This window comes from Podarcis raffonei, chromosome 6 (assembly GCF_027172205.1).
Source record: "Podarcis raffonei isolate rPodRaf1 chromosome 6, rPodRaf1.pri, whole genome shotgun sequence".
Classification (NCBI taxonomy): Eukaryota; Metazoa; Chordata; class Lepidosauria; order Squamata; family Lacertidae; genus Podarcis; species Podarcis raffonei.
The window spans coordinates 51,981,665-51,993,036 of record NC_070607.1 but is presented as its reverse complement, the minus strand read 5'-3'; the positions used below and the strand labels follow the sequence as shown (position 1 = coordinate 51,993,036).

At 45.0% G+C, this 11,372-nt stretch overlaps 1 protein-coding gene across 1 annotated transcript; it reads left to right on the top strand.

Moving 5' to 3' along the window:
- Positions 1 to 513: 513 nt before the first annotated feature.
- On the top strand, positions 514 to 7,404 carry LOC128415952 (probable transmembrane reductase CYB561D1). Its single transcript, XM_053392844.1, has 3 exons — positions 514 to 845; positions 3,772 to 3,809; positions 6,808 to 7,404. The coding sequence occupies exons 1-3, from the start codon at positions 521 to 523 to the stop codon at positions 7,303 to 7,305; spliced, it is 861 nt and encodes a 286-aa protein (XP_053248819.1). The 5' UTR covers positions 514 to 520; the 3' UTR covers positions 7,306 to 7,404.
- Positions 7,405 to 11,372: the final 3,968 nt, after the last annotated feature.

Here is an 11,372-nt window from a genome sequence, read left to right as displayed (position 1 = left end):
CATTTGCTTGTTGTAATTTTGTCTAACCTCCCCACAAACAAATCGGAATAGATGCTCATTAAATATAGCCTGCCCCACCTAGCAAGCAAATCAGGTTTGAATGCTCTGGGTCCTCTGGAAACAACCACACATTTAGGGCAGTGCATTAGTAGAGCCCCCTTTCTCCCCATGGTTGCATAGCTACACCAGGAAGAACTTTCTGACGGTAAGAGCTGTTTAACAGTGGACCGGATTCGCCCGGAAGGTGAGAGGCCGGTCCTTCCTTGGAGGTTTTTAAGCAAAGGTTGGATGGCTATCTTCCAAGGATGCTTTAGCTGGTACTCTTGCATCGCAGGGGGTTGGACTAGTATCCTTCCAACTCTATCCTTCCTAAGGTGAGAAATCGCGGAATTTCCACCCTACTCGAAAATGACACCCTTTCCCCTAGAAGCCTTACGATGGAGATGGGTTGCGGGTGGGGAGAGACGAAGCCTGCCCCAGGAAGGAGCCACCTCTGCTGCCCTCCCTCAAGGCGAAACGGATGAGCCCAAGTGGTCACGCCGCGCCCACGGTGGCCCTTTCTGCGATTCCCTTTCAGCTCCCCCCGAGAGGCCCGCCCCGTGGCCTGGGCTCCGCCTCCCTCCCCGACAGGTGTGCGTCGCCACCGGCAGCAAGCCGCACCCTGCCCGCTCCTTTCCCCGCCTGTAACAACAGCCCAAGGCGGAAGCGTTCTGCAATGTCAGGCGCCCCGGCGAGCGCGGAGCGGCGCGCTCTGCGCTGGCTGCGGCGGGGCTGCGGGGTCCTGGCGCACCTCGCCGCGCTGGGCACCACTGCGCTGCTGCTGCTGCTCTCCAGGCCCGGCACCAGTGAGTTGACTCTCCCTCCCCCTTCCATTCCCAAGGCAAAGTAACGGGACGAAGGGGGGGAAAGGGCTCCTTGCCCAGGATGCGCCTTGGAAGATGTGCGCCACGGCCACGTTTTTAGGGTACCCAATTGCTGGACCCGATGGCTCGCTTTCGCAAGGTTAAGTGGCTCTTGCGCTGGAGCTTCTGCTCCCTGCGTTTCCTCCATGGTTAGGCCTGCTCTGAGTCGACCCACTGAAAGTAATGGGCTTGGCTTTAGCAGAGTTGAAAGTTTTAGGTTCCTCTTAACTTTCCAGGCTACACACAAGAGGGATTCTACGATCTATGCAAGAAGGAGAGGTCGATGATTGATGTAAAAATGAGCGGACTGCAAGTGATGTGACAGGGTGGTTGAAGGGATGTTAACAAGGCGACTACACACACAGGCAGGAGACCTGCCACTATCACCACCGAAACAGCATTAAACAAATGTGCACACAGCATTGGCTTGGCTGTAGTAGCAGTTTAGCCAGATGTCCTTGCTCCATTTGCAGTTTCACACTTGTGAATGGACAGACAGACAGACAACCCCCAGACACAATTATTGTGCAACCCACATTTGAATAATGCACAGGTAATTCTAAATGGAGCATTGTCTAAGTAGTTCACCTGAAACAGTAATCCCAACCCAGCTTGCTTCAAGATATCCCTGTCACTTTCTGCAATGAGCTCAAAAACTGTTGGATTAAAGATCTTACACCCTTGTATAAGCCACTTTGTGGAGCTACTTCAAATGTTATTAACCTATGTAATAATAATAATAATAATTTTAAAAACAACAGTTTGGTGTATGTAAAATTGTGCAGACCCCATACTGATTTCCATGTGCAGCAATAGTGTGCATCTTTTCACTGATTATTGTGTGCCTGTGCTAAGCTGAAGCCATTTATGGTAAGGACATCCCTATTTCCTGGGGACAGTCACTGAATTTACAAATCAGTCCCCTGACAAAATCCATCTATTTGGTAGGAAGTTGAAAAGTGTCTCCGGATTCATTGGGGGGGAAAATCTGGTAACCTTAATTTATGGCCTCTGAATGCTCCACCTTTTCCCCAAGGAGCTCAAGGTGGCATACATGACTCTCCATATTAACCTTGCAACAACCCTGGTTGGTTACACTGACCAGTGAGCTTCATGACTGAGTGAGTGGGGCTAGAACCCCAGTCTCCCAGGTCTTAGTCCAGCACTCTAACCACTACATCACAGTGGCTCATATACATGCAGGGAAAAGGCATGTGCTTAACTGTTGCATATGACAATATACACATGTCTTTTCCTACATGGAAATACAGGAGTTCATAATATTTTGAGGTGGATACAACAGCTAGTTGGGGCTTTGTATTGTAAGAGAGTGAGGATATCCATGTTCTGGCTCTCTAAAATCCATGCCTGTAACCTTGTGAAAGGTATTGGACTTAAGCTTTTAACTGAGCAATTCAGTCCCATTTACTTCAATGGGAAGCCAAAATTCTGGGCATAATTTCCCAGCTTGCTACTCTGTCTGGCCTATTTGCATAGTGCAGTACGGCTACTCAAGCTTGTTCCCATATATTTTAACATAGCATTATATTCTGCCTAGTTTTCTGCAATCATTTAAATGCTATAGCTGCCTTTTGTAATTTATTAATAGCCAGTGTGGGTGTTTTTGTGAGTCCTTTCTAGTGAAGTCTGGAATGGTTTTTTATCTTCCGTTCTGGCTGCTGGAAGTCTTATTTTAGAACATGACAGCTCTATAGTACATAATGGATGTTTCTTATTTCAGAATCCAGCAGCTTCAGTGAACTTTATAGGGCAGACACACCAGATCTCTGCAGGCTCTTGTTTTTGAAATTTTGATCCGGCAGTCCTATTGTGTCTGTCTGTGTTAACATAGTTTGGCATTTTTTTAAAGGTTTGAGCTTTTTATACATGCTTTTAATAACTGGGCATGAGTCAACCACAGCTAAGCACTTTGAAATGGAGAGCTTCCATTGGAATTAAGCACATGCATAAGTCTTCCACTAAAATCAACAAGGCAATTAATATGCAATCTGATTCCTACTGAGTTTGAGTGGTTCATGCTGTATCCTAGGAGGAGTGGGTGGTATTCAACTAAGTTTTTTATTCAGAGCACTGCTGTTACAATCAATGGACCTAACTTAGCCATGTTTATTAATTTCAGTGGGTTTACTCTGGGTAAAACTTAGTTGAATATCACCCCTTGTTTCTCCTGAACAGGAATAGCTGAGGCCTGCCCATTGGGAAAAGTCTTTTCCTCCTTCCAGATTTTGAATTAGAACATCTTTCTAACCCTAGTCTTAATAGAACAGGAACATGTGGGGAAAATCCACCTACTATAGAGCAGAAGTTCTAAAGTTTCGTATGGTTGGAGAAGTCTTTGTACGTTCACTGGGCTTTTTAAGAAGCCCTCCACTTCTGCCATAGAATCCCTGACTGTTGCAAAGAATGCTTCAAGGGACACAGTCCACAGATACAGGATTCTGGCTAGGTCTGCACAAATTAAAAATTCATTTTGTGCTCCCTTGTGGCTGCTTATAGCAGGGGGAGAGCAGTAGCAGTGGCCATCGTGGGCAAGCTGCCTATCAGGAAAGTTTGTTTGCCGCTACTGACTTTTTATTGAGGTGAGCCTGATAAGTCCAGATCAGGTTGGTCCAAGCTATGGCAAACACTGCCTCATCTGAAACTCTTGCAAGAAGCATTAATGAGAGTTCCTTCCACATGCCATATGTTTGGAAAACTTGCAGTGATGAGCAATATACATGGATAGTGGTTATGATAGATCAGACTTCCTAGCTTGAAGGGGCAGCTGCAATCAAATCTGTTGTTGAAGTCATGTTTGTTTTTGGACTGGAACACAGTTTTGGCTAAGCATTTTCTCTCTTTCTTATAGGTTTGTTTTCCTGGCACCCTGCGTTCATGTCAATAGCAGTAAGTTGCTTCCTGCTTATTCAGTACATCTGAGGAATGTTGTCTGTTTTTGCCTAGGGAGAATATAGCAGAAAGCCTAGAGATGTGTACACACTCTAATCTTTTAGAGAGGTGGAAGGGCTTCTGTCCTCCTTTCGCAGCTGACAATGCACGCATTAATTTCTCCCTGTAGTGAGCCTTTCAGATAAACCTGTTTTTGCAGTGCCTTGGGAGGTACTTGCTAAAATCCAAAATGCTCTCCAGAAGCTCTGCCAGCACTTCTAAACGGACATGTGTTTTCGTTGTGGCTATATTTCAAGCACATTTGCGATAATGGCTCCAATAGGACTCTCTTACACATGCTTAGTAGGGTTTTCTTTAAGGCGGAGATGGGGAATCTGTGACCCTCCAGATGTTGCTGGACTTCCATCATTCCTGGCCAGTGACCCTGCTGACTATTGGGAGGCTACATGTTCCCCATCCTTGTGGTTTCCCCCCACACTTTTACAATGACATACTATGGCCAGCATCATTCTCCTTGTCACATCACCCCAACCCCCTAAGCCTTTTCACTTCTGACCTTGAGTCACTTTTCCCCTTCATGTGCTTCTTGGGTATGTGCTAAGTAAACCATTATGTCACAGGATTGTGTTGAGCTATCAAGCTATCAAACAGAATAAAGGTAAGTTGGGGAGGTTATTGTTCTTGCAATAACATTTCTTTTTGTCCTATCCTATTCTTTTTATCTGCTGTAGCGGATTGGTGTTTGTGCTTCTTTTAAGAAAGAAAAAAACTCTGCAAAGCTTTCTGTATGCTATTTCAATATTTTTTAATAATAATATGCATGTGCCTTCTACTGCTAAAGAGGGGACATCTCCAGAGATGCCTCTCCTCTGACAAAAGGAGCAAATTGCCTGCCAAAGATTTTCTTCCCCTTCCCCACAGCATTACATATGTACAAGTGGTGACACCACTAGACAGAAACTGCTCCCACTCTCCTGAAAAAGTGATTAGCTGTTCGTAACCTAAGATTGCACATACCATTTCCCTAGCAGATAGTCTCTGTACTCATAATACTGAACTATATTCTCGTAAATTATTGTGTTCAATTTGTGCATTATTTTTTTTACAAAGCCACCTTGGAGGTTTCTTTGGAACTGAAAGATGGGATTAAAATGGTCTCATAAATAAACCCCAGACTGGAACCATTCTAAAGTCTTGGCAGCTAGTCTGTTGCACGCACTTGCAATAAATAACTTTTCTTTTGTTGCAAAATGGCACCTCCTAGCTTGGCCCCTTGAATCTTCCTTCAGCAGTTATGCTGCATCTGAAGAGTCAAATATGCCTATCATTGCCAAGAATGAAAGTGCTGCCCTATATCAAAGCTTCTCTGTGAACATCTTGCTCTCAGCCAGGAGCCAATAACGTTTGGATTTCAAATAAAGGCCACAACGTCTTACGTTATGCAGCTTTTAAAAGAAGCTGTGGATTGGTAAGGCAGGTCAGTATGATAGTGACCTGTTCTTTTGATTCAGCACTAAAGTGCATACCAAGAAGTAAAGAGAAAGTGTCCTGGGGAAAAACTGGTTTCTTTCTCCACCCTGTGGGATGTCCACAAATCTCAAGAGCAAAGCTAGATGTGTAGGGCTGCACACTTCATGCAGATCCCCCAGCCATCTAATTCAGGCATGTAGAGAAGTATGGCTGAAAGCCCACCATGACTGTAGACAGTGCTGTGAGTGCATATGCAAAGGATTAATGTTATGTGCTAGCAATGCCTTTACAGAGCTGTTGCCGTAAAGCTGTACTTCCCAGTGTTCAGGGAGCTGTGATAGTTAATCCAAATTAAAACTGCTTTTAAGCATACACTATAGATGTACATCTCATTTCTCTGTTCTTCCTCTGCTGGAGGAAAATGACTTATTCCACTGCAGGGCCACTGTGCAAATAGCAACCGATAGGTACCGTAGTTTCAATGGTAGGTTGACCATATGTTTTCTTTAAAAAGGATGCAGCCAGTACATGCCAGACTTGGCATCTTGACCAATCCTCAGATCTTTCCATCATCATCATCATCATCATCATCATCATCATCATCATCATTATTATTATTATTATTAGTGGGCCTAATAGGTGAAGCAGTAGGGGAGCCCAAAATGGTCCAGCAAGTTCAGAACCAGCACCAGGCTTTGGAGTGCCAATGGGAGGATGCCCCTCCTCCTGGTCACTGCCAGTCCTGCCCATTTGCTTAGCCTCTCCCTTTGGACCCAATCTGCACAACCACCCCAAGGGAGGATGCATAGCAAGGGAAGAATGTTGCTGGTAGGTGAACCAGCAGGGACAGTGAGGAGGAGGAGGAGAACCACCTGGGCCAGGAAACTTCAGGGTCAGCAGCATTCCTCTGCACAAGGATGTCAGCCTCAGCAGATGCCCAGTGGTGCTAACTCCCAATGCCAACCCTGTGCAACTCTTCTTGGTACGTTATAAGCCACCCTAGATAACACCAACTCATGAGACCCATTTATGTACTTGGCAGAAGAGCTCCCCCTGCCACACCAGACCATGTCAATTCAGGTTGCAAATGAGAAGTGTGTTCTGAATGCTCTTGAAAAATGAACAACACTCCCCATCATCAACACCCATACCTGGATATAGGAAAAACAACATACAGGGGAGAAGGCTGGGCTGAATACTTTCCCCTGAGCTGCTAGTCATAAGTGTACAGGGAGTTTACTAGCTATTGGAGCATTGCAAGCATGCATTATTTGACACTTGGCTGCCCTGAGTGGTGAATGAATGAAAAGTGTAGGGTATAGCTCCACTTTTAACTTAAAAACCATCCAGTCTGCACTCTGAAGTGGTGCCAGTTAGGAAGAGGCTTACTGCCTGCTGTGACTAAGTACATAACTGGTTCCAAAGCTTTGGCTGTGCTTCTGTGCTTGTTATTTTGAAGATTATTTGATTGGGAAGGTGACTCGGGCTCCACTGCTAGGTTGCTAATGGGTTCTTGTATTACCAGTTCTGCCTGTGCCTGACGGAAGCCATCCTGATCTTCTCGCCAGAGGGTCTCCTCTTCTGCTCCTGCTCCCACAAAATGAAAGTGCAGCTGCACTGGACTGCCCAGACACTGGCCCTTGTGGCTGCCACACTGGGCTTGGCCTTCATTGTCTCCAGCAAGAACCGGAGTGAGCTTCCACACCTGGTCTCCTGGCACAGTGTTCTGGGACTCCTGACTCTCCTGGCAGCTTGTGGGCAGGTCTTGTGTGGATTCTGCCTTCGCTTTCCTCGGCTGCTGAGGATCTCGTCCGTGGGTCGCCTCCGGCTCGTCCACATGATGTACGGACTGATCGTTTATCTGCTAGCCACCTTCACTGTGGCCCTGGGCATTTATTCTGACTGGTTTCAGGCCCAGATTAAAGGGGTGGCTTGGTACTTCTGCCTGGGGTTGCCTTTCTGTCCTGTGTTGGTTATTGTGAAACAGATTACTAGAACTCGTAAGAAGAGACAGTACATTTGAGTCTTGGATCCCATCAGAACCCACTGGAATCAATATCTCATCCCCATTGTTTTCTCCTATCCTTAGTATTTATAACAGCTGAATTTAGCCTTCTGTTGACACCTGATTCTGTGTTTTGTGTGCTGTGCCGTGTTTTGTCAAAGTGACGTTTTGTTTTGTTTTAGGTCAAGTACATGCTAATACTAGTACTCCAGCATTCTGGAAATATGCTGATTCAATTTTCCAGCTCATTGATCAGGTAGACTCAAGTGCTTGGCTGAGCCTCATGCTTGAATCTAGGGTGCTTTCCCAGAAAACGGGATCAACAACTTGCTGTCTGCATGTTTCCAGTAGGACTTCATGACTACTGTGTCTTCGAAAATAGTTGCATAGAAGCAATGGGGTTGGTTTTGAGCAATGTTTCATAGTTTCTTGTGTTTCTTAGATTCTGAAATGCTTCACCCACAAGCCACCCACAAGCTAGGAACTTCATGAGTTATACTCACCTGGTTTCTGTGCTTCTGGAATTGTTCTTCCCTCACCTGTCCAACACCTGTGCTCTCCTCATGGTGCTTCACTCCCCCACCAGTTCCTTCTTTCTTTTTAGAATCATAGAATTGTAGAGTTGGAAGGGACACCAAGGTCACCTAGTCCAACATTATTATTATTATTATTATTATTATTATTATTATTATTATATACATCACCTTTTCTTGTGGGGGGGTGGGGAGTTTCAAAGTCTGGGAGCAGCCACTGGGAAGACCCTCTTCTGTGTCCCTACGAAGTTTGTCCTGGAGGGTGATGGGACCAAGGGAAGCGCCTCCCCCGAAGATCTCAAAACCCAGCCAGGCTCCCAGAGTGGCTTATATATTATCCATTAAAACAATACAGCCCCTGCTTCAACGCTGCCTTGCAGGCTTACAATCTTAAAAAGAATATGCTATGCCACACAAGGAAAAAAGGATGTGGAAGGAAGGGGGCAGGGAATCAAACTCAGTTCTTAAAATGACTAGCTGGCGTGATTCAAGACTAGGAGGTGCCTGGGGGAGCTTGTCTTTCAGCAGAGCTGATGGAACGAGCTTTGCCTCCCATCACTCCCACTGATGACTCAACATGAGAGCGCTCCTAGACCTTGTTGCTTAAGCAGCTGAAGCAGCAGATAGCTTGGACCTCAGCTGGGTAGGGCTTTACAGGTCATATCCCACACATTGAACTGTCCCTGGAAGCAGACCTACCTTATTTCTGTGATCATAAGTTGTTTCAAATTGTTTTTAAGTTTTAATTGTAACCTGCCCTGGAACCTAAGGGTGAAGGCTGGGTTGTTGTTATTCTTAAGAAATGATGTGTGTGCGTGTGTTGTAGAAGTTAGAGGTCACTGCTTCACTGGAACACGAAAGAGCAGGGTTAAGTGGTTAGCCCAAAATCAGTCAGTGAATCAATAGAGAAAGTGGAAATATTTTGAATACCGCTAAGCATGTGCAGGGCAGCCTCCTCCTGCTGGGAATTGAGAAGCAGCGCAGACTGACTGCATGGATTAGTGGCAGAGCACATTATGAGTGTGCAGAAGACCCAGGTTCAATCCCTGGCATCTACACATAAAGGGATCAGGCAACAAATCACAGAATCATAGAGTTGGAAGGGACCACGAGGGTCATCTAGCCAACCCCCCTGCAAATGCAGGAATCTTTTGCCCAATGTGGGGCTTGAACTCACAACCCTGAGATGAAGAGTCTCATGCTCTACTGACTGAGCTTCCGCCCAAGACCCTGGAAAGCTGATGTCAGTCAGAGCAGATAAACAACAACAACAAACCTATGGTTACGTGAAACATACTCAATAAACACACAGGAGGATGTGCTTTTGAATAAATAAGGTATACTATATATTGTATCAAATTGTAGATTTCAACGGAAGTCTCATAAAGTTCAACGAAAAAAGCAGAAGACCCAGTGGATCAGTTCATTCTCTACTCAGTTCATGCATAAGGTCCATACATGTATAAGTATCTATTCCACCTGTCTGTTCTTAGAGTCCAATAATCCACATGAAGGGTTGTTACAGTTCCACAGAATCCTTTCACAGAGTCTAAGAAAAGGATTTCTAGAATAGGCTAGTCTGAGCTGGAGCTAGCTGGACAAATAACCTGACTTGGTATAAGGCAACTTCCTTTATTCCTATACTTACAGGAATGGCATATCTCACACTTGGCTCATGGTACCACCTCTGTTGATAGTGAGCTATACAGGGAGAAAACATGCATTCTGTTCTCTGGTGCACAACAAGCCACTCTTCACCTCCCTCTCCACCCTATTTGCTTATATCACAAAATTTCCACAATTTCCCATTTCTTGTAATAACTAAGCTCTCCCTCAAAAGTAGCACCTAGCCTGTGCTGAATACCCATCGCTCAACACTGAACATCAATTTCCTGCTCTCCAAATATTTATTCATGTTGATGATAAACTAGATTTCTTACCTGCCCTTCAGGTGCTTTTGCCTGGCTAGAATGTGCCTTTGAATGGTGGCAGTGCCTCTTGCTTTCCTGAATGCAGAGATGGGGTGGTGTTAGTGCAGAAACCCTATTGTTCGCATAGCTGGAATGTAGTCTATTGTACAAAGTTGCATCGGTAGGTTGACCAACTTTTGGACCAATCAAATCTGTTGGACCCGCCCACCCTTAGCATGTGGCCACCAGAAAGTGGTCCATGAGGCAATGCAGTCCTTTGGGTGAATAGGCTTCCTCATCCCAAGTGTACAGTTTAGCTAACGGAATCTATAATAGCCTCCACTTCTGTCTTGGGGTCGGTTAAGAAAATTCCCCAGGGGTCGGTTAGACAAATTCTGGAGCTGCATAGTTTTCCTCCATGGCTCAGAAATGTTGTTGAGATTTCCCCTCTGATCACTAGTGCCTTTCAAAGGCCTTGGAGTTTTTGCTACACTCTACGTAAGCAGCTATTGCTACCCAGGCTACAGCCTGTGCTGTCACATGTGGCACAATATCTTTTTTCATTTAAAGGAACTATTAGTAGGGTGCTACTTTCTTAGGTTTCTTGACCTGACTCACAGGTAAGCAGCTGGAAAAAGGCTTTTATGAAAGACAATCTTACTCGGCTACGAGTCATCGCCAAAGAAGAAGAAGAATTAGAATTCATGGTTGAGGCTTGGGAATACACACTTGCTGCCAGAATTTGCAGTTTGGTGAATTCTTTGTGGTAGAATTGGACTAAGTAAGTAAAATTTTGAAGCCAGGAAGAAACCTTTACCAGGGTGGTCTTCATCATGCAGCAGGTTTCCAGATGAGAAACTGGTGGTTTGAATAAGAAGCTGTGTGGAAACAGCGACAAGCACACACAGTGCAATGAGCCTGAGTGTTTGGGTGGGGGGAGGGAGGCCCGGTTAATTTCATTGTACACAGGTTGTACATTGACAATAAAGGTATTATTATTATTATTATTGGAAACAGGGAAAAAAGTAAAATCCAAATCTAGCTTTTAGGTACAGGTTATAGGTTTTCTATGCACATTCACAAGACAAATAAAACACAGATAATCATTTTCTAAGGCTACCATGTTATTTGGACAATATTTTGCACAATAAATTTGTTTCTACCTTGTTTAATATGTTCTAGGTGTCTTTCCTTAAGGGTTGTGTACAATGGTACCTCGGGTTAAGTACTTAATTCGTTCCGGAGGTCCATTCTTAACCTGAAACTGTTCTTAACCTGAAGCACCACTTTAGCTAATGGGGCCTCCTGCTGCCACCGCGCCGCCGGAGCACAATTTCTGTTCTCATCCTGAAGCAAAGTTCTTAACCCGAGGTACTATTTCTGGGTTAGCAGAGTCTGTAACCTGAAGCGTATGTAACCCGAGGTACCACTGTATATCTTGCAGGAATTTCATATTTTCTCAGCACTAAACAAAGTTTTGCAACTTGTTTCATCAGCTAATCAGCATGTAATGGTGGCAGGGAGCACAGCTCTGGGATTTTTTTCAGGGCAGGAGTGATGATGTCATCTGCCGGAGCTTTCTGCACAAAATCCCGCTCTTTACTGCTGAATTGGAGCAAACAGCAATCTGTGAAAAATCTGA